Source organism: Erythrolamprus reginae, chromosome 10 (genome assembly GCF_031021105.1).
Source record: "Erythrolamprus reginae isolate rEryReg1 chromosome 10, rEryReg1.hap1, whole genome shotgun sequence".
In the NCBI taxonomy this organism is placed as follows: domain Eukaryota; kingdom Metazoa; phylum Chordata; class Lepidosauria; order Squamata; family Dipsadidae; genus Erythrolamprus; species Erythrolamprus reginae.
This window is the reverse complement of record NC_091959.1, coordinates 7,245,437-7,267,315: the sequence shown is the minus strand read 5'-3', so window position 1 is coordinate 7,267,315 and position 21,879 is coordinate 7,245,437. Positions and strand designations below refer to the sequence as shown.

The window sequence follows — 21,879 nt, the reverse complement described above, 5'->3', positions numbered from 1 at the left end:
ATACATGAGGAGGGCTTCCAATTTATGTGACCTGGAAGGGGCATTCAAAAGGTCTGTGACTAGTTTGTTTACAGTTGCTTGGATTTTAGACTTCATTTGTTTTTCCCCAAACACCAGGAGGAATACAGACTGGAAGGCATCAGCTGGCATAATATAGACTATATCGACAACTCTGGCTGTATAAACCTCATCAGTAAAAAGCCCACCGGGTTACTCCATCTACTGGATGAAGAAAGCAAGTGAGTCTGCTCCCTCTCAGCTTCGTACCATATTTTTCGGAGTACAGTGTTCCCTCATTTTTCGCGGGTTTGAACTTCGCAGAAAGTCTATACCACGGTTTTTCAAAAATATTAATTAAAAAAATACTTTGCGGGTTTTTTCCCTATACTGTACCATGGTTTTTCCCACCCGATGACGTCATATGTCATCGCCAAACTTTTGTCTGTCTTTAATAAATATTTTTTAAAATAAACTTTAATAAATAAACATGGTGAGTAATAATCTGAATGGTTGCTAAGGGAATGGAAAATTGCAATTTAGGGGTTTAAAGTGTTAAGGGAAGGGTTGTGATGCTGTTCATAGCCAAAAATAGTTTACTTCCGCATCTCTACTTCGCGGAAATTCGACTTTCGCGGGCGGTCTCGGAACGCATCCCCCGCAAAAAGCGAGGGAACGCTGTATAAGACACACAAGACGCATCTTAGTTTTTGGGAAGGAAAATAAGGTGGAAAAATATGCCGACCAGGTATTCATCTGATTAGCGTTCTTAGTTTGGTCAACTTCAGTACGTTATTTTATTCACTGGTTAGAGCTGAAAAAAACATCCTTCGGAAGGAGTAGCAATGAAAAAACCGGCAAGCCAGTAAGAGACAGGAAGATCATTAGTGCCTTGTTAGGGCAGGGGCGGGAGCTTTGAAAAAGCTACATTTAAAGTATAAGACACACCCAAATTTTCAGCCTTTTCGGGGGTATGGGGAAGATGTGTTTTCTACTGTAAAAAATGCGGTAATTATCAAATGTTGGAAGTGAGTAACAGCATAAAAAGAGAAAATAAAATAAGAAACCTTCACAGGTTTGAAAGGTATCTCCATGGTAAGTCAGGTAGATTCATACGATCAGATTAATTGTATGGGGTAAGAACAGGACCATTTGTTTATCTGTATAGGATAGTTCGGAGTCATGACAGCACATTTTAACGTGAATGGGGTTACCAGTTTACTTCTAGAGCTATGTTATAACTTGTTGAGCTGTATTTTTTTCAACTACATATAATTGGCAAGGTGAAATAGACATGGCATTTCCTACACTGATTCAAAATACATAGCATCCAAGGATTGGTCTTGCTATGTTTGTGCTGGAGATTTTAAAAAAGCCATAAAACAACATAATTTAAGTAGCAATTCACTGCTCCTTCATGAAACTTAAACATCATTTGCCTATTAGATTTTACTCTTTTTCCTTGATAGAACCAAACATGAAAGTAATGGAGATTCCCCCCACCCCCATATCACATTTATAAAGACATCTGAATAACACAGCTGGCTGGAGTGGGACATTTATGAGATTATGGTATAAACTTGTGCACGGATCCCCAAACTTGGCAACTTTAAGACTTGTGGACTTCAACTCCCAGAATTCTGGAAGTTGAAGTTCACAAGTCTTAAAGTTGCCAAGTTTTAAGACCTCTGGACTAGTGTTTCTCATCTTTGGCTAATTTAAGATATCAACTGGAGAATTCTGGGAAATAAAGTCCACACATCTTAAAATTGCCAAGATTGAGAAACACTGGTGAGGACTAGTGGGAAATGAGCCCTCCCCCAAAGGAAAATACTGAGTTATAAATCAATAAGTTGCCATTGTAAAAAAAAAGTTTGAATAAATGAATTGGTTTTTCAATTGCCAGCAGTGAGAAGCCTCAAAATTTTTTCCCCTTTATAATAAAATTGTGTTCAATTTATACAAATGTCTACAAAGTTGGAACCAAGTATTAGAAGATCACTGTGCAGTGGCTGAAGTGACATTATCTTGAAATCTATTTGTTTGTTTGTTTGTTGGTCTGTTTGTTTGTTTGATTGATTGATTTTCATGCCGCCCTTCTCCTTAGACTCAAGACGGCTTACAACATGTTAGCAATAGCACTTTTTAACAGAGCCAGCATATTGTCCCCATAATCCGGGTCCTCATTTGACCCACCCTGGAAGGATGGAAGGCTGAGTCAACCTTGAGCCGGTGATGAGATTTGAACCGCTGATCTACTGTCAGCTTCAGTGGCCTGCAGTACAGCATTCTACCCGCTGTGCCACCCCGGCTTTTCTTGTTTTTTTCACCAAAAATTCTATTCCTTAGTTTGATTTGGGAATAAAATTTATTTAATTCATGAAGACATGTTACTCTCTATAAAAATATTTATTTTTTTATTTATTTTTATTTTATTATTTAGATTTGTATGCCGCCCCTCTCCGAAGACTCGGGGCGGCTCACAACAAGATAGAACAAATCATAAATAATCCAAATAACATTAACATATTTAAAGATTTAAAAGAACCCCATATACTAACAGACACACACACACAAACATACCATGCATAAATTGTACATGCCCGGGGGAGGTGTTTCAGTTCCCCCATGCCTGACGGCAAAGGTGGGTTTTAAGGAGTTTACAGAAGGCAGGGAGAGTAGGGGCAGTTCTAATCTCTGGGGGGAGTTGGTTCCAGAGAGTCGGTGCCGCCACAGAGAAGGCTCTTCCCCTGGGGCCCGCCAACCGACATTGTTTAGTTGACGGGACCCGGAGAAGGCCCACTCTGTGGGACCTAATCGGTCGCTGGGATTCGTGCGGCAGGAGGCGGTCTCAGAGATATTCTGGTCCAGTGCCATGAAGGGCTTTATATTATTTAGTGTAGTGTTGTAAATAACATTTTTTTCCAAAATACTAATTAACTTGAGACCAGAATAGAGTATCTGAAGGAAGGAGGACATTGTCAACCATAGTCTTTCGAGACTGAAGATTGTCAATGGAAAAAGTATCTGAAATTTGAACTTTCAGAAGTATATGTCCTTTTTATGACCGTTTTTTATTTTGATTATGTATCAGCAAAAAAATTAACGTTCCTCTTTTATTTTAGTTTCCCACAAGCAACCAACCAGACGTTACTAGACAAGTTTAAGCGTCAGCATGAAGGGAATCTGTACATAGAATTTCCTGCTGTCATGGAACCTGCTTTTATCATAAAACACTATGCTGGGAAAGTTAAATATGGTGTGAAGGTCTGTAACTTCATTTTTGCTAACAATTTATTTTAATATATATTTATGTTAATTCCCTTGGCTAACACCAAAAGTCCCAATAATGTCTAGAGATTTCCATATTGATCAAAAAAGTGCTAGTTGGATGATAGAAACATTGTTTTAAATTATTACAAAATTTCAAATTGTATTTGTCCTGAGTTTCTATTCCACCTGACTTTATGAAATGTATAAAATACATTTTATTCAATATTACTTGTTTTTCTCCTACTTCTGTATTTTTCAACCTTTATGAAATGAGGACTTCAATTCCCAGAATTCTGCAGCCTGGCTGGGGAATTCTTGGCATTGAAATACACGCATCTTAAAGTGACCAAGGTTGAGAAACATTGTCCTACTTTCCTGTTTCCTATTTAACATTCTATTTGATTGCTTGTCCTTATTTTATTGCTTTGAACGAGACTGCTCCATATTAGAATGTGAGCATGGGAAGATGTGGCTAGAAAATCTAGGGTCTTAGTTGAACCTATTCGCAGTAGCAGGAGCACACATCCTTCTTTCAATCTGGAAATGGCAGAATTAAACCTTTTCCTGCTTGTATTTGACCACTGCACTAATCATCCTCAGTAAACCATTATAATGGTTGGTTGAAGACACAGGAGCTTGATAGTGACATACCAAGAGAATACAGTGATACCTTGTCTTACAAACTTAATTGGTTCCGGGACGAGGTTCTTAAGGTGAAAAGTTTGTATGACGAAACAATGTTTCCCATAGGAGTCAATGGAAAAGCAATTAATGTGTGCAAGCCCAAAATTCACCCCTTTTGCCAGCCGAAGCGCCTGTTTTTGCACTGCTGGGATTCCCCTGAGGCTCCCCTCCATGGGAAACCCCACCTCCGGACTTCTGTATTTTTGTGATGCTGCAGGGGAATCCCAGCAGGGGAATTCCCAGCAGCGCAAAAACAGGTGCTTTGCTGGCAACGGAAGTCCGGAGGTGGGGTTTCCCAGTGAGGGGAGCATCAGTGAAATCGCAGCATCGCAAAAACACTGAAGTCCTCGAAACCCCACCTCCAGACCTCTGTGTTTTTTGTGATGCTGTGATTTCACTGAGGCTCCCCTCGCTGGGACTTCTGTCGCCAGTGAAGCGTCTGTTTTTGCGCTGCTGGATTCCCCTGCTGGGATTCACCTGCAGCATCACAAAAACACAGAAGTCCGGAGGTGGAGTTTCCCATGGAGGGGAGTCTCAGGGGAATCCCAGCAGTGCAAAAATGGGTGCTTCGCTGACAACGGAAGTCCAGAGGCGGGGCATCCCAGCGGCGGTGGTGGTTTTGTAAGGTGAAAATAGTTTGTAAGAAGAGGCAAAAAAATCTTAAGCCCCGGGTTTGTATCTTGAAAAGTTTGTATTACGAGGCGTTTGTAAGACGAGGTATCACTGTACTACTGATCTTGAATGAGTTTGGATCTCAAGAGTTATCATTAAAGAAAAAGTGATGGCCTCCTTCATTTTTGTTATTTATTTATTAAATTTACATGCTGCCCCTTTTGCGGTTCGAGGCCACTCTTCATTGGGTATGTTCAAGCAGAGGGTGAAGAGGTCTGTTGGAAAGCTTTAAAGCAGATATCAGGTCAAAGCAGACAATTTAATTCAGTGACCTGGATTACCTCTTCCAATTCAAAAATTGTTTTTTTTTTAAATCAGGCAAGATTAGATCAGCTTAGTATTTGAAGAATTCCGATGGGAGACTTGTGGGACATTTCAAGAGTACGATAGACTAAGAAGTTAAAAAAAAAGTTCTGAAAATATATTTAAAATAATTAGGGAAAGACCATGCTAAGCTCTGCTTTCTCTTCTTTCTCATCAGGACTTCCGGGAGAAAAATACAGATCATATGCGACCTGACATTGTTGCTCTGCTTAGGAGCAGCAAAAGTGCCTTTATCTGTGGAATGATAGGGATTGACCCCGTTTCGGTGTTTCGCTGGTCTGTCCTCAGAGCCTTCTTCAGAGCTGTGGTTGCTTTTAGAGCTGCTGGGCAGAGGTACACTGAGAAGAAAACTGGTACGTATCAAACATGATGGGCTGCGTATAAATTTAATAAATAAATATTGTACCCTGGTCTAAAAGCGGCTATCCCTCTTGGATCCTTTGCAGGTGCTGCATTTTGTTTTAACAGCTTCTGTTTTCCAATCTGCCTCTTTAAGAAATAGCCAAATGGAGCTTTAAAATTATACGTGAAAAAGAGTCCAAAGATTTTGGCATAAGAAAAACAAAAGCAAAAGAAATCATGTTATACAGTATAAAAATTTAATGTCGTAAATATTCAGGGTGATTTTTGAGTGTGAAATTGGTTTTTTTGGCAGTACAATGTGCAGAGGATGTTTTAAGCTCTTGGTGTGTTAGATTTAATCCATTAGGATATTAGTTGGCTTAAATTTGTTGTTTTTATGTATTACTATCAGAAGAGCCAATTGTTTGTTTTGTTTGTACCCATTATTTGTTTACTCTTTCCTAGAAAGTTTGCTGGCTACTGTGAACTTGAATATAGCTACATCCTTTCTCAAGCTTTCTAGAAAACTCCATTTGTAGACAAATATTTTGATTAGATGAATGTGGGTGAGAAAGTTGAGAAATTCGTTTTGTCAATAATTTAGGATGGTTTCCTTAAGGTTCAAATAGTATTTTCTCCTGCGTAGGCAAATTGGTAAGCACTTTTTTTTCTTTTCAAAACTAAAATCTAGTTTGAGACAAATGTATTTGTTTTAAAAATTGGCATTTGGAGAGGATCACACAGGATGCACAGAAAACCCTTGGCATTATATGGTTAGAATATGTAAACATTTACACAAAAGAGAATGTTTCCAATAAATCTTTGGCATTTCCATAAACTTCATAGAATAGAAATTTTGCGAGTATGCTTATAAATGTATGTAATAAAATCTAGCAGCTGTTAGTTTAGAAACAGAGTAAATACATTCTTGCATGAACATCTGGTGTTCTTTCAAATAAGTTTCAATTCCTGCAAACATGTGTTGTTTGCCAATCATGTTTAAGAAACCATTGTTCCAGAAAAGCTTTGTGGCAGAGGGGTCTGTGGGCTCAAAAATCAAGAATAAGGGCTTTGCTCTACTTTTACATCTGGATAAACATCCATGTGCACTTTCTCTCTCTAAATATGTACAGGAAATGTACCTTTTTTCTTGTGAGGATTTGTTGGGAAATTGAAACTGACCCAAATTCCTTGGGGTGGGTCCAAGTAGTAACACTGAGTTTCGTCGTTACAAGTAGTGGCATTCATGTTTTATAGCTGTGTTCTCTTAACAAGAATTGTTATGAGAAACGAAAGCTGATTCTCAGAAATTTCAAGAGTTGGCCCAGGTCATCCATCTCTGTCTCTCATTAGTAAAAGATACTAATGATTCCCCAGCCAATTAATTCAAAATTCTTATTTTTGACATCTCCGAAGATGCTGTTAATGGGTAGAGATATTTCAGCATAAGTTGCAAGGTTTTGCTTTGAATCCATACAAAATCAATCAGTCCGTCAGGTTTAGCAAGACAAATTCCTTTCGAAATATTGTATGCCACAAATTTACTGACTTCTTCCATTTCATTTTTTTACTTATTGTCACATGGACCAAATGAAGGGATGCAACGTAGAAAAAAAAGGATATAAGTTTTATAGTAAACTTTTTTCCCTTTTCTTGTGTTTTATTTTTCTTTCTTTTTTTTTTTGCACTGGTCAAAAAAAAGCTTTTCTGATTTTATCTAATGATGCAATACAGGGAAATAGACCTGTTTAGATTCAGAGTTCCAGTGAATAGATATTGTGTTTCATAAGGAAAAAATACTGGGTGTGCTCTTTACAATGTGAATTTTCATTTACTAATTATTGTCTTGCTCACAGAAGGACTTGGCAGTTATGGTCCTCTCCTGTGGTTTTCTTATGCTAAAAACTTCTTATCAGAACAATCTACATATTTATAAATATATACTGTATATTTGAAAGTGGCTTTAGGAAAGAAAAATAATTTTAGAAAGGAGGTAGTTATCAATACAGAAGAGGCAAAGAATTCCTTTTTTTCCCTAATGCTTTCCTTGCCTGCTACTTTTCCTTTCAAAATTCTCTTCCTTCTAGAATCCATATGTTTAGTATCAGATTTGTAAGTAGAAATGTAAAAGAATTCTTAACGATGTGCACGCACCTCCTCTGTTAAAAATAGCCCTTCCGAAGGGTTTCTCCACCCCTGGAACCAGCAGCTCTTGAAATAGATGGTTTTGTATCCAGCATATTATATAATTATTGTATATTATATCATTATATATTATATATATTATTGCCCATGTACAGAAATGTTGACATCGGTGCATAATACTTGATAGTATCTCAGTCCCATCTAGTATTTAAAGAAATTACAGGCAGTCCTTGGCTTACAACCATTTGTTTAGCGATTGTTTAAAGTTACAGCAGCTCTGACTTACGAATGACTGGGTTTCTCAGGAACATTCCAGCATCCCTATAGTCGTGTGATCAAAATTCGGGTGCTTGGCAATTAGTGTCTATTAGTCGAGAATTACCTGCATTTTACAGTCTGAGTTTGGTTACTGATAGAAGTTATGTGAATAAGTAAAATCGAATCTGTTTATCAGGTTTATCTGAGGGATTAAAGCACAGTTGAGATACAGTGATACCTCGTCTTACAAACGCCTCGTCATACAAACTTTTCAAGATACAAACCCGGGGTTTAAGATTTTTTTGCCTCTTCTTACAAACTATTTTCACCTTACAAACCCACCGCCGCCACTGGGATGCCCCACCTCCGGACTTCCGTTGCCAGCGAAGCACCCTTTTTTGCGCTGCTGGGATTTCACTGATATTCCCTTCGCTGGGAAACCCCACCTCTGGACTTCCGTGTTTTTGTGATGCTGCAGGGGAATCCCAGCAGCACAGAAACGGGTGCTTCGCTGGCAACAGAAGTCCAGAGGTGGGGTTTCCCAGCGAGGGGAGCCTCAGTGAAATCGCAGCATCGCAAAAACACAGAGGTCCGGAGGTGGAGTTTCGAGGACTTCTGTGTTTTTGCGATGCTGCGATTTCACCGATGCTCCCTTCGCTGGGAAACCCCACCTCCAGACTTCCATTGCCAGCGAAGCGCTTGTTTTTTCTGATGCTGGGAATTCCCCTGCTGGGATTCCCCTGCAGCATCACAAAAACACAGAAGTCCGGAGGTGGGGTTTCCCAGCAGCGCAAAAACAGGTGCTTCGGCTGGCAAAAGGAGTGAATTTTGGGCTTGCACACATTCATCGCTTTTCTATTGATTCCTATCGGAAACATTGTTTCGTCTTACAAACTTTTCACCTTAAGAACCTCATCCCGGAACCAATTAAGTTTGTAAGACAAGGTATCACTGTACCTTGATTTCAGTTCTTGCCTCTGGTCTTCCATTATGAACAGTCTATATGCTGTTTTTACTGTACATGTCTCCTCTTCCTCCTCCCGGTTTAAGATTGTGTGAATATTGATATCTCAAGATTAAAAGATTGCCTCAAGGCTTTTTTTGAATTCTCCTCCAAAAACTACCTAAGGTAATTCAGACCACAGATGGGAAGTATCTCATGCCCATGTCTGGTTTTTGTATTATTCTTGTTGCTGTTCAATGTGCAGTTGTGAAAACAGATTTGGGTCGATACATTAATATTCATTTGCAATGCTGCTTCTGAAGTACTCGTGTTCTTATAGTAGCCTTTCTCTACATGTGCGTTTGTGGTAAAATCTGAGAATACAGAATCAGTCATATGTTATTGTCAGCAATGTGCTTAATCCGTTGAGTTTGTAAATAATATTATATATTATATTGGCAGGTTGTGCCTTGATAGCTAAAGGTAATGTTTTCCACATCCTTTTCTATTTAAACTTTCAGTAAGAAACAATCCTTGAGAATCTAATGATAATTTTTCAAATAAGAGAGTCAAATTTTAAGATGAATATCAGATGATCAATTCCATAATCACCAACTTTCAAGATTTATAATATAATATTTTTTTAAAATCACAGGTTTGGACATGATTAGCACTCCTGGGATATCTCTGATCTAGAATCATCTTCTTTTTAAATCTTTTGTCTTCAGCGTTTTGTCAGTATCATGCTACCAACTATTGTCTTTGGTATTTGGTTTGTCTTTCTCTTCTGGGCTGTTTTTGTGCCGCTCCAGTGTTTCTGCCAGTACAGATCTATTCCATTACAAAGACAAAACAGCTGAATTTATGTCCGCACTACACCAAAAATGGCTATTTCTTCCTTTATTGGGTTATTATTCTACCCATTATAGTTTGTCACTTTAAGTGATGTGTGAATCTGGCTGGTGATTTAACCAACAAAAAGAAAACTGCTGGAATTTGTGCCATTTCCAAATGGTAATAATTAAAGAGAGATATCTTGAAATACATAATCTCTCAAACATACAAGACAAATTTACAATAATTATGTCAGAAAGAACCAGTTTGGTGTAATGGCTAAAAATACGCAGCTAGAAACCAAGGATCTCCTGAGTATTAGTTCTATGTTAAGCACAAAACCAGCTGGATGACTTTGGGCTAGTGATAGTCTCTGTGTCTCAGCCCCTAGAAGAGGATAGCATGGCAAACCAATTCCAAAAACGTTGCCAAGAAAGCTACAGGGTTGTGAAGGCAGACTCAAGGTGATTCATATCATAGAGTTCAAGATACGCCTTCAGAGCCCATAACAGGCACAGCACGCACACTGTTGGAACCTTTTCTGCTTTGCTCCTTAGATATATGAAAATTGTATGCTTCAATTTGAAAAGCCAGCCTTATATTAGCTGTACTGGAGGAATTTCAGTCATTTGTTTCCCTGGCTACCATTTGGTCTACTTTTCCCAGCCTGCATTGCAGGGATGACATGCTCCCAGTTCGCTTGTGCCTGTCAGTTGTCGGAGAACTGGTCGCAAAGGCGTAAGGACATAAGAACATAAGAAGAACCATGCTGAATCAAGCCAAAGCCCAATGAGTCCAGCATTCTGTGTCCCACAGTGGCCCACCAATTGTACATGGGGATCTTGAGCAGAAAGAAAAGGCAAAACCCTCCCTTTCCCTTGACCCCCAACAAATGGTACTCAAGGGAATCCTGCCTGCCTCAACCAACATAGAGACGACACTTGGACATCCATTTCAATAACCACCAATACTCTTGGTACCTATGAATCTGTCTAATCCTGCCTTGAAGCTCTCCAGGCTGACAGCTGTCACGACCTCTTCTGGAAGGGAATTCCATAAACCAAGGACCCTCTGGGTGAAGAAATATTTCCCTTTATTTGTCCTCACTTTCTTACCTATGAGCTTTAGAGAGTGTCCCCTCGTCCTAGTATTGTGTCATAGAGAAAAGAATTTTTCTCTATCCACCTTTTCTATCCCATGCATGATTTTATCAAGTCACCCCTTAAACACCGTCTTTCAAGGCTGAAGAGACCAAAGCGTTGCAACCTGGTTTTATAAGGGAGGTGGCAGCAGGTGGCTCTGCCTGGATGCCACCATTTGGGTTCTTTCACCCTCTGTAAAAGAACCCTAATGGTGGTGTCCGGGTGGGTGGGCAGAGCTTTGCAACCAGCTCTCCAATGACCGACAGCCATAAGCAAACCGGAAGCATTTCACCATTGTTGCACTGGCTCGCCTTTTGAGTCCTACCTGAGGGATTTCGTGCATATAAGGCACACAGCTTAAATTGGTCTAACATTTTATATCTCCGTATAAAATTTGACCTTTCCAATATAGAATTATAAGCTCACTGAATATGATTCTTGCAAGTCAAGAATGAGCAGACTAATTGGAATTGGAAGTTTGTGACTTTGTGGCTAAAAGTTCCATACGTTAAGGAGCACTGCGGAAATGCAATGATTGATTTTGATCACTGGAAATGAATGCCTTTATATCTGAGCTAATCAGTCGCTATTAAGCATCAGGATATATGATATACACATATTTGATTAAAACAATAAGGATATTAACGTTTTAGAAAATTCATGTTACAATCTTAGTGTTGTTTATAGCTTATGAAAACTGCCTAAGCCAGGTTAAGTCATTCCAGCTATCTTTTCTGTACTTAAATTATACTTGAAAGACTCTAGGGCAGGAATGTCCAACTTTGACAACTTTAAGACTTTAAGACTCCCAAAATTCTATGCTGGTTGGGGAGTTGAAGTCCACAGGCCTAAAAGTTGCCAAGCTGGGACACCCCTCCTCGAGGGTTTATTTTACATTTCCTCAATCAATAACACACCTTGTCCATTCACAAGAACTCCTTGAGACAGTGAGTGGGCAGAACGGGGTTGTGAGTTTCGAAGCCCTCTGTGTCAATCAGGCATTGTCCGTGCTTGTTCTTGACTCTTCCTTGGTGTTCTGCTTATGTAATCTTTCTCTTTTCTCCATGTTTTTGTTTTGCTTCCCGAAGGGCATGATGATGCTGTTTTGAAAAATGTGGATAGTTTTAGCTTTCTCCATCACCCAGTTCATCAGAGGAGCTTAGAGATCCTACAGAGATGCAAGGAGGAGAAGTACAGTAAGGCGCCATATACCACCATCTCTCTGACATGACACTCACATGCAGCAGGAAATGGAAACCAGGAGCCAGGCTGTGTTAGCCAGGATGGGCAGCCTTGCTCAAAACGACCTAACACAGCAGACCTGAAAAACGATAAACCAGGGAGCATTTGGAAGGTAGTTTTAGATTCAAGGGTTTTCCAGGCCAGGTGAACGTTAGAGATTAGCTAGAGCAATGTTAGATTCCCTGAACCATACCTTAATCGCAAACCCCCATCTGCAGCATTTAAACCATTTGGTCAAAGTAATGATGAATGATTTCCCACAGTTTCTGGAGATTGGCTCAAAATTCTTCCATAGCAGGGGCCTTTAGAGGAAACTAAGGAGATGCTAAAGGAAGAACTTGCTCAAAAGCATTAAATCTTTATATACTGTATATCTTTATATCTAGCCAGAATTTTTAAGCAGAATCCGACCATATTTTCATCCCCTTTTTCCCCTCCCCTTTTATGCAATAACATTTACCAAGGATTTAACGGCTTTAGTGCAGCTTACCTGAAACCAGTAAGCTGTCAGAGAACTCCTTTCATTCCAGAGAATGGCAAAGATGCCCTTGGTCTCCATTTCCTTCTCCTCACTTCTGTTTGTTACATAATGAACTAGTCCTGCATGAAAACCAGGCCCCCCCCTGCCTTTGTTACTAATGGCTGGATTCCTGTTGTGGGAGGAGAAGGGGTCCAGCAGCATGAAACATAACCCCCTCTGCCATAAAGAGTAGCGCATGGTATTTCAGTGTAACAACTACATTGAGAACGGTACTATGATGCTAACATAGTACCGAAGGGTACTATGATGCTAACTTGCTCATTAAACAGCTTTGCATAAGCCATGGCGAAATGACTTCATTTGAATGACCATATGCCCCATCATTGCTCTTCAGAAAGGGGTGGCTCGATTTTATATCCAAAGTGTGCCTGACTCTTTGTGTAGGAATAAATGCAAAATTGGGGGGTTTTTGGGGGGGTCGGGGGTCAACAATTTCCTTTTCTTATTTATTTATTTATTTGATTTATTTGGTTTGTCAAGTAGGTATTGGTGATGCACCAAGATATAACAATGTTTATATACATGATACTAGTAGGAGAGAAACATTAGGACAGGGGACGGAAGGCAAACTGGTGCACTTATGCACGCCCCTCGTCCCAGAAATTGTCACAGAAAATCCTGTTATTGCTTCCCTTCTTTGAATACAAAGGTTTGTAGCCAATGACATCTCGCTGTTTATATATGAATAAAGAAAATGCCTCCCTCTCGTGTATATCTTGAATATTTCCTGGAGTGCCATCTCCCGCAAAGATGGGTGCTCTGTGTGAAGATGATATAGATGGTAAGTCTTGACAGAGGAGGATTTCTTTGCTTTTGAAAAGGGAACAGGTAATGTGATTTGGGAGAGTAATTTTAGGGGTTTGATATAACCTTTTCCAACTGTGTTTCCAATTCAAATACAGGTCTGAATAAAATTGCATAAGAATTGGTCTGTTGGTCCTTATAAAAAAATCCATCTAATCCAAACTTGTCAACTTTAATGCTGGCTGGAGAATTCTGGGACTTGAAGTCCACAAATCTTAAAGTTGTCAAGTTTGAAGAAAATCACAATGTCACCCCTGTTCATCTGTTTGTTTGTTTGTTTGTTTGTTTGTTTTTTAATCCCTTCTGGGCCAGAAGGAATACCTTGGCTCTTAGTTTTGGTCTTCCCCAGCCTAATGTCCTTCCACTCTATTCCCCATCGTTTTAACCACAGTTCTGAGTCCATGCAATAAAGCTTTTAGCTCTGCAGCCTTGGAGGGAAGAGAGTTGCTGGGAGGATACCAATTCAGAGACTTTTTGAATTGCTTTTGCCTTATGCTGATTCTACAGGATCCCCTTTTTGAGGTCAGGCAACCAGAATTCTATAGCTTTTATATAAACTATAAAATATTGGCTGGCTGACTCTCTGTTTTTGTACTTACACTGATGTTTAGTGGCTTTAATACAATAGTTTTCTAAAGTTATTGACTAGTGATCAGACAAATTCAAATACTACAAAGCTGTTAATGTAACCATTGCATTTCTTTGTTAAGTAAAATTATGTTTTCTGCCAAGCTATGAGGTTTATGGTTTATTTACTGCCTAGATTACTGAAAATTGGCTTTCCATGTGGATAAATGCATAATGTAATAAATTATGATTGGCATAATCTGAGAAGTTGCTACTCTTTGTTTTTCTGAATACATCTATGATTTGCTTAGGCTTTTATTACTTTGGAATACTGTAATGTCATGACTTAGCTGTATCACTGATCACCACCAATTTCAGGTCAGTGGATCCAGTAAAAATATTTGCAGAGGTCTCCTTTATTGTTTTGTTTATCTAATCCCTTCTGACTAAGTTGTCTCTTAACTCCTGATTTTCTTACAGCCTAATTCATGTCCTTCATTAAAGTGTGCATGAATTATATTATTCATGTATTGCCGCAGTGGAATCTAACCTCTGGACTGCAGCCCATGTTGAACACCTGGACACACGTCCCCATTTGTGCGAGCAGCGGGCGAGCACATACGCACATGCTCCATTTGAGAGTGAGCGTGTGTACACACCACTCGCACAAATGGAGCTACATGCGTGCACGTGCTTGCCACTCGCCCATGTGGAACTATCCCCTTTCTCCCTTCCCACCAGAGGAGGGGCCAGAAAGGTTGGGGAACTCTGCATTAAATTATACTTATTGGTTTAAAGACCGCAAAAGAAAAATGAAATTAAGTATTAAATTTATGGGGAAGAAGTGAGTACATCCTAAGAAAATTAGGAATTACAATATTACCATATTGGTTTACATAGATGAATACATTAAGATTTAAAGCTAATGTTTTAGTTTGTTGACTCACTTCATGTAATAATGCATTTTTGATGATCACAAACAAATGTGTCACTTTTCAGTTGGCATTCTTCCTAACAAAAAGCTTGAGAAAACAGTTACAGCTCTGTCTCGGTGTCTTATTTTGCTTTTCTTCTCCAGATCTTTGTAGTCAAAAATAAGCAGTAATATTTGGCTGGGGGGAAAAATATCCATTTCAGCTGATAGTTGTAAGTCCTATCCCATTTTACATATCAGCTTAGCTTGGCTAATTTATTCTGAGGGCAAAAAAAATAAGCTGTATGAAATTCACTGATTCTCAAAATTATACTCTACTTTTTAATGTCAGGAAACACTTAGAGCAACAAACCTTGAAAATAATAGTGTTATTGTAGAGGGTGTGTGGTTTCTAAGCATGTAATTCATAGAAGAGTAGATAAGTGTCACTGCTACAATAATGGTTGTCTAGAAATCTTTACAGCAATCTTGTCTTTTCCCAGAACACACAACTATCCTCTGCAACTATTATATGATCCCATGAAAACACGCAGTTACTTTAGAGTCATAGTTCCCTCTAAGCTGAGCAGTGAGCAATCGCTCACTTAAAAATCATCATCAACTCAGAGTTTTCCAAACCTGCCCAGAAGCCGAGAGGGAAATTTTATTATTATTTCTGTGTCGCCCAGTCCCGAAGGGACTGTCGCTCAGACACTATACTTTTCCGCCCACCCCAAAAAATTTTTAGAGAGAACACTGCTTAGAGTTACAGACAGAGGCTGTGTTACCCCTCTGAATTCTCCAAACACCTGTATGGCTTTTAAAATTTCTTTTTATATTTATATATAATATTTATCTATCCTTCCGTTCTCTCTTCCACCATTTTTTCCTCTCTGTATTTTTTTTTGCTTTTATTACCTTTTCTTGTTTATGTTTGTCATACTTTGTATTCGCTTTTTATCTTTGTTTTGAAACTTCCAATAAAAATTATTACTTTCAAAAGAACGCGAAGTGCTGTTCACACGGTGAAGTAAACTAAGACCACAGTTTTAAAACAAGGCTTTCTCGAAACCACGAAGTGAATTCATGTTGGAGGTGAAATTAGAATAGAAGCTTGTGGTTTTGTGGTCAGAGGAATAACTACCAAAAACATTCATATTGGTAGTGTGAGCTTTCAGATTATAAAAAAAAGCATAAGCCATTCTAAAGCACAGAGTGGAATATTTTTAAGCCAAGGACAAAGGCATTTAGACTGGGATAAGTGCAATCTTCTATCAGTTATTGATCAAGCAGATCTCCACAGAGATCATGCTTCAGGCAGGAACGGAGAGACCAAAAATAGCGACATGTCCTTGTTAGACTCTGGTTGCTAAAGCCATGCAGGAGTTTTGATTCATAGCATTTTTTTTTTTAAAGGCACCAGAAAAATTGCTGTTGTTCGCAGCAGTCAGAGGCTTCATTTTACAAAAAGGTATTACTGTATTTCCCAGATGGTTAACCAATATAGGCAATTAGGAGAGTGAAACAATTTTTAAATATTCTAATTATGGTTAAGAGCTTTTTAAAAATACATTCTAACTTGTATCTTATCCAGATGTGCTTTTTCAAAAGGAAACGGGACTTTCTTATTTTTTGGTTTGAAGACATTTCACTTCTCAGCAGAGAAGCTTCTCCTGTTTTGACTGAATGATGGAGAATGGAAGCAAGAGTGAGAATGCTAAAGACCAGATGGCTGCAAGGAAAATAAATTCTTCCAACCTCCACCATTCAATCACAACTGAAGAAGCTTCTCGGATGAGAAGCAAAATATCTTCAAGCAAAACCAAGAAAGTCCAATTGCCTTTTGAAAAAGCACCTTTGGAACAACCCATCACCTGGATGACTAAGATTCTCCATAGTAATTGGTATCTTAATAATGACAGCCAATGTTTTCATGCAAGTCGACCCGACTGACAAAAATCACCTTTGAAAAAAAGGGATATGTTCCTTCAAGTTAAAATATAACTCGTCTATAGAATTACAGGTCTCTTTTTTTTATGGCAACTGAGTAGAAAATGGTTTCCTTTATTTTTAGAAGCCTGTCAAATATATCACTTCGTCTCACACCATAATAAAATCCTATTGTCTCCCTGTTCCCAGCATGTTCCATTTTTAGCCTACATTGCCACCGTTCCTTTTCAAATGTGATCCAGTGAATTTCATGCGCGCAAAATGGAACTTTACATTTTTTGTTTTTTTATTGATGTGCTGCTACAGGTATTGCTCGGAAACGACCGAGAACACCGCTTTCTAACCTGCAGGGAGCTAACACGATTAACGAGAAAAGCCAGCGGTAAGTGGATCCATCATGAGACAGCAGAAGAAATGTGACATCTCTGCTACAATGCCAGGACTGTGCTGTTTGATGCATTTCTCCTTTTCAGTGACTGACATTATTCTTTCCCGTTCTCTGTGAAAAGTAAAAAAGAAAAGAAAGTAAAAGTGTACAGCTTCCTTTCTTTTAGGCATAATAAATCAAAAAATTAAAAAAGATCATTATTATCTTGTTCTGTCTAGGTCCCCCCAGACGCCAACACCAACCAAAAAGAGTAGCCAGACACACTGGTAAAAAGCAAAAGCAGTTTATATAATTCAAAGCAAACACAGGTAACAAAAACTGTTCTTACAGACAGGAACACTATGAAGCTTCACAGAGGTTTCACGAAGGCCAGGCAATAAAACAGGATTCTTGCTGGCAAAAACAACGCTGGAGATAATAAAACCCACGCCTCCCCCAAGTCTTCCAGACTTCTAGGCCACAAGCCAAGATCAGAGACGCCAAGAATCGAAGCAAGGTCACAGCACTCCCAGTTGATAACACTCCACAAGACTGTAAGGGCGGGCCTGCCTTTTCAACCCTGCTGAGGAGAACCACACCCAAACCCAGCTGTTGCCAATTCAGGGATGGAAATACCTTTCTAATTGGCCCCGTCTTTGAGCTGCACGTCGCTGCCTCATGTCTATTATAGCCTGTGCGTCTTCATCCAATGAATCCAGGCTACTAGCTGGGGAGAGGGGCCCCCCCGGGGGTCTCAGGCTGCTCTCCCTCCTCCTCTTCCTGACGTTCCTCTCCCTCGTCTGCCTGGTCCTCCCCCTCCTGTTCATTGTCCTCCTCCTCTGGGCATGGATCCGGCAGAGATCCAGCCGGTCCCTGAGGAGCCTCAGGCTGAATCACAACATTATCTGATACAGTGGAACCCCGACTTACGAGTTTAATTGGTTCCGGAAGGAGGCTCGCACGTCGAACAGCTCGTATGTCGAAACATTGTTTCCCATAGGAAACAATGTAAAAGCGATTAATGCGTGCAAGCCCGAGGGCTGAGGGGAAAAGACGTCGGCTGAAGCGGGGAAGTTCGCCAGGAGTCAGCAAAGAAGCCGCGCGTGTGTTTTAAAACATCGGAGCCGGCATGGGGAGGCTTTTAATCAGCCCCCGAGCCCCCAACCCGGACTCGGGGGTTGATTGAGAGCCTCCCCATGCCGGCTCTGATGTTTTAAAACACATGCGCGGCTTTTCCGCTGCCTCCTAAAGCAGGGAAGTTCGCCAGGAGGCAGCAGAAAAGCCGCGCGTGTGTTTTAAAACATCGGAGCCGGCATGGGGAGGCTTTTAATCAGCCCCCGAGCATCCAACCGGACTCGGGGGTTGATTGAGAGCCTCCCCATGCCGGCTCTGATGTTTTAAAACACACGCGCGGCTTTTCCGCTGCCTCCTAAAGCGGGGAAGTTCGCCAGGAGGCAGCAGAAAAGCCGCGCGTGTGTTTTAAAACATCGGAGCCGGCATGGGGAGGCTCTCAATCAACCCCCGAGTCCGGGTTGGATGCTCGGGGGCTGATTAAAAGCCTCCCCATGCCGGCTCCGATGTTTTAAAACACACGCGCGGCTTTTCTGCTGCCTCCTGGCGAACTTCCCCGCTTTAGGAGGCAGCGGAAAAGCCGCGCGTGTGTTTTAAAACATCAGAGCCGGCATGGGGAGGCTCTCAATCAACCCCCGAGTCCGGGTTGGATGCTCGGGGGCTGATTAAAAGCCTCCCCATGCCGGCTCCGATGTTTTAAAACACACGCGCGGCTTTTCTGCTGCCTCCTGGCGAACTTCCCCGCTTTAGGAGGCAGCGGAAAAGCTGCGCGTGTGTTTTAAAACATCGGAACCGGCATGGGGAGGCTTTTAATCAGCCCCCGAGCATCCAACCCGGACTCGGGGGTTGATTGAGAGCCTCCCCATGCCGGCTCCGATGTTTTAAAACACACGAGCGGCTTTTCCGCTGCCTCCTAAAGCGGGGAAGTTCGCCAGGAGGCAGCGGAAAAGCCTCGCGTGTGTTTTAAAACATCGGAACCGGCATGGGGAGGCTTTTAATCAGCCCCCGAGCATCCAACCCGGACTCGGGGGTTGATTGAGAGCCTCCCCATGCCGGCTCCGATGTTTTAAAACACACGCGCGGCTTTTCCGCTGCCTCCTAAAGCGGGGAAGTTCGCCAGGAGGCAGCAGAAAAGCCGCGCGTGTGTTTTAAAACATCGGAGCCGGCATGGGGAGGCTTTTAATCAGCCCCCGAGCATCCAACCCGGACTCGGGGGTTGATTGAGAGCCTCCCCATGCCGGCTCCGATGTTTTAAAACACACGCGCGGCTTTTCCGCTGCCTCCTAAAGCGGGGAAGTTCGCCAGGAGGCAGCAGAAAAGCCGCGCGTGTGTTTTAAAACATCGGAGCCGGCATGGGGAGGCTTTTAATCAGCCCCCGAGCATCCAACCCGGACTCGGGGGTTGATTGAGAGCCTCCCCATGCCGGCTCCGATGTTTTAAAACACACGCGCGGCTTTTCCGCTGCCTCCTAAAGCGGGGAAGTTCGCCAGGAGGCAGCAGAAAAGCCGCGCGTGTGTTTTAAAACATCGGAGCCGGCATGGGGAGGCTTTTAATCAGCCCCCGAGCATCCAACCCGGACTCGGGGGTTGATTGAGAGCCTCCCCATGCCGGCTCCGATGTTTTAAAACACACGCGCGGCTTTTCTGCTGCCTCCTGGCGAACTTCCCCGCTTTAGGAGTCAGCGGAAAAGCCTCGCGTGTGTTTTAAAACATCGGAGCCGGCATGGGGAGGCTCTCAATCAACCCCCGAGTCCGGGTTGGGGGCTCGGGGGCTGATTAAAAGCCTCCCCATGCCGGCTCCGATGTTTTAAAACACACACACGGCTTTTCCGCTCGGAAGCAAAGCAAGCCAGCCCGGGTCTTCTCGGCTCGTATCTCGAATGTGAGCTCGTGAGTCGAGCAAAAATTTCTCTAATCTCGCAGCTCGTATCTCGAGTAGCTCGTAAGTAGAGCTGCTCGTATGTCGGGGTTCCACTGTACAGCACATGATTACTGCAACAAGAATTACAACAGCACAAAATTGGAAAAAAGAAGAAACACCATCAGAAAGAGAAATGATAAAAAAAACATGATTGTGCAGAAATGGATAGATTAACCCCAAAACTCAAAAACAAAGAAGATTCAAAATACTATGAAATTTGGAATAAATTTTATGACTGGGTAGAAACAAGGAAGAAAGACAAAAAACCAAAATCAAAATAAGAATAATAAAAAATAATAACAATAATGGTAGTGAATAAACAATATGTTCTGAAAATCACCAGGAAACATAACATTAAGATCAATCCAATCTGACTTTAGATTAATTGCATGACAGCACAAACCTGTGACATCCGCTGATGCCATAAGCTGCATATTGATATCTAAAAGAAAATTGGAACTGTTAACATAACAGTTCAAAGGGGGGGGGGGTAATTAAGGGCAGTATGGTATAAAATCTTTGTACAAAATATTTGGAATTTAAGCACCATGACTATATAATAATGCTTATGTTTTGAAATGATATAAGATGATATAAGATGTAAAACAACATATACCTGCTCTTTTTAAAAAAAAACCTTTGTATTATAATAAAAAAAATTTTTTTTAAAAAATAAAACAATATAATAGTTAAAAATAAAAGACAAATAAAATAATATGTTTAAAAATAATTTAAGTGTGCAACTTCCATGCATTGCAGCGATGCCTACGCCGTGTGGAATAGCCGGATGGGCCTCAGACAGAGCCGACTCTCCAGACCCGGCAGTTTCCTTGACAAAGACGGGATATTTGTGAATTCGACGAGCAGCAAACTTTTGGAGCGTGCACACGGCATTCTCATGTTAGTGACCGTTTGTCTTTTTTTCCAAGGGGGGCTTGGATAACCGTCGATGTGGGACAAGTGAGGGTTAAACAAAAAATAATAATAGGGTTGGTCCTCATTACAGGTAGTCCTCAACTTACAACCACAGTTGAGCCCCAAATGTATTTTGTTAAGAGAGTTTCCTTCTTTTTACGATTTTTCTTGCCACAGTTGTTAAGGGAAATGCTGCATTTATTTATTTGATTTGATTTGATTTGATTTGATTTGATTTGATTTGCATGCCGCCCCTCTCCGGAGACTCGGGGCGGCTAACAGCGACAATAAAACAGTGTACAATAGCAATTTCGTATTAGAAATGATTAAAAATCTATTAATATAAAAACCAAACATACATACATACATACCATGCATAGAATTGTAAAGGCCTAGGGGGAAAGAGGATCTCAATTTTATTTATTGATTTGATTTGATTTGATTTGATTTGATTTGATTTGCATGCTGCCCCTCTCCAAAGACTCGAGGCGGCTAACAACAGTATAAAAAGACAATGTAAACAAATCTAATATTAAAAATAATCTTAAAAACCTCAATTTAAAGAACCACTCATACATACAGGCACACCATGTATAAATTCTATAAGCCTGGGGGAAGGGAAAATTTCAATTCCCCCATGCCTGACGACAGAGGTGGATTTTAAGGAGCTTGCGAAAGGCAAGGAGGGTGGGGGCAGCTCTGATATCTGGGGGGAGCTGGTTCCAGAGGGCTGGGGCCGCTACAGAGAAGGCTCTTCTCCTGGGTCCTGCCAAACGACATTGCTTAGTCGACGGGACCCGGAGAAGGCCAACTCTGTGGGACCTAACCGGTCGCTGGGATTCGTGCGGCAGAAGGCGGTCCCGGAGATATTCTGGTCTGATGCCATGAAGGGCTTTATAGGTCATAACCAACACTTTGAATTGTGAGTGGAAATTGATCGGCAACCAATGCAGACTGCGGAGTGTTGGTGTAACA

General features: G+C 41.0%; 1 protein-coding gene across 7 annotated transcripts in view; it reads left to right on the top strand.

The window, feature by feature from the left end:
- MYO9A (myosin IXA) overlaps nt 1-21,879 on the top strand; it is a 124,978-nt gene that overhangs the window by 58,547 nt on the left and 44,552 nt on the right. For 4 of the 7 annotated variants that reach the window (XM_070762960.1, XM_070762964.1, XM_070762959.1 and 1 more), the window contains 7 exons: nt 118-239; nt 3,123-3,264; nt 5,108-5,303; nt 9,101-9,121; nt 11,703-11,810; nt 16,938-17,013; nt 20,749-20,889. In XM_070762960.1, coding sequence (XP_070619061.1) covers nt 118-239; nt 3,123-3,264; nt 5,108-5,303; nt 9,101-9,121; nt 11,703-11,810; nt 16,938-17,013; nt 20,749-20,889 — 806 coding nt within the window. The remainder of the gene's footprint in view (nt 1-117; nt 240-3,122; nt 3,265-5,107; nt 5,304-9,100; nt 9,122-11,702; nt 11,811-16,937; nt 17,014-20,748; nt 20,890-21,879) is intronic. The other 3 variants (XM_070762963.1, XM_070762962.1, XM_070762961.1) reach the window with 1 other exon arrangement.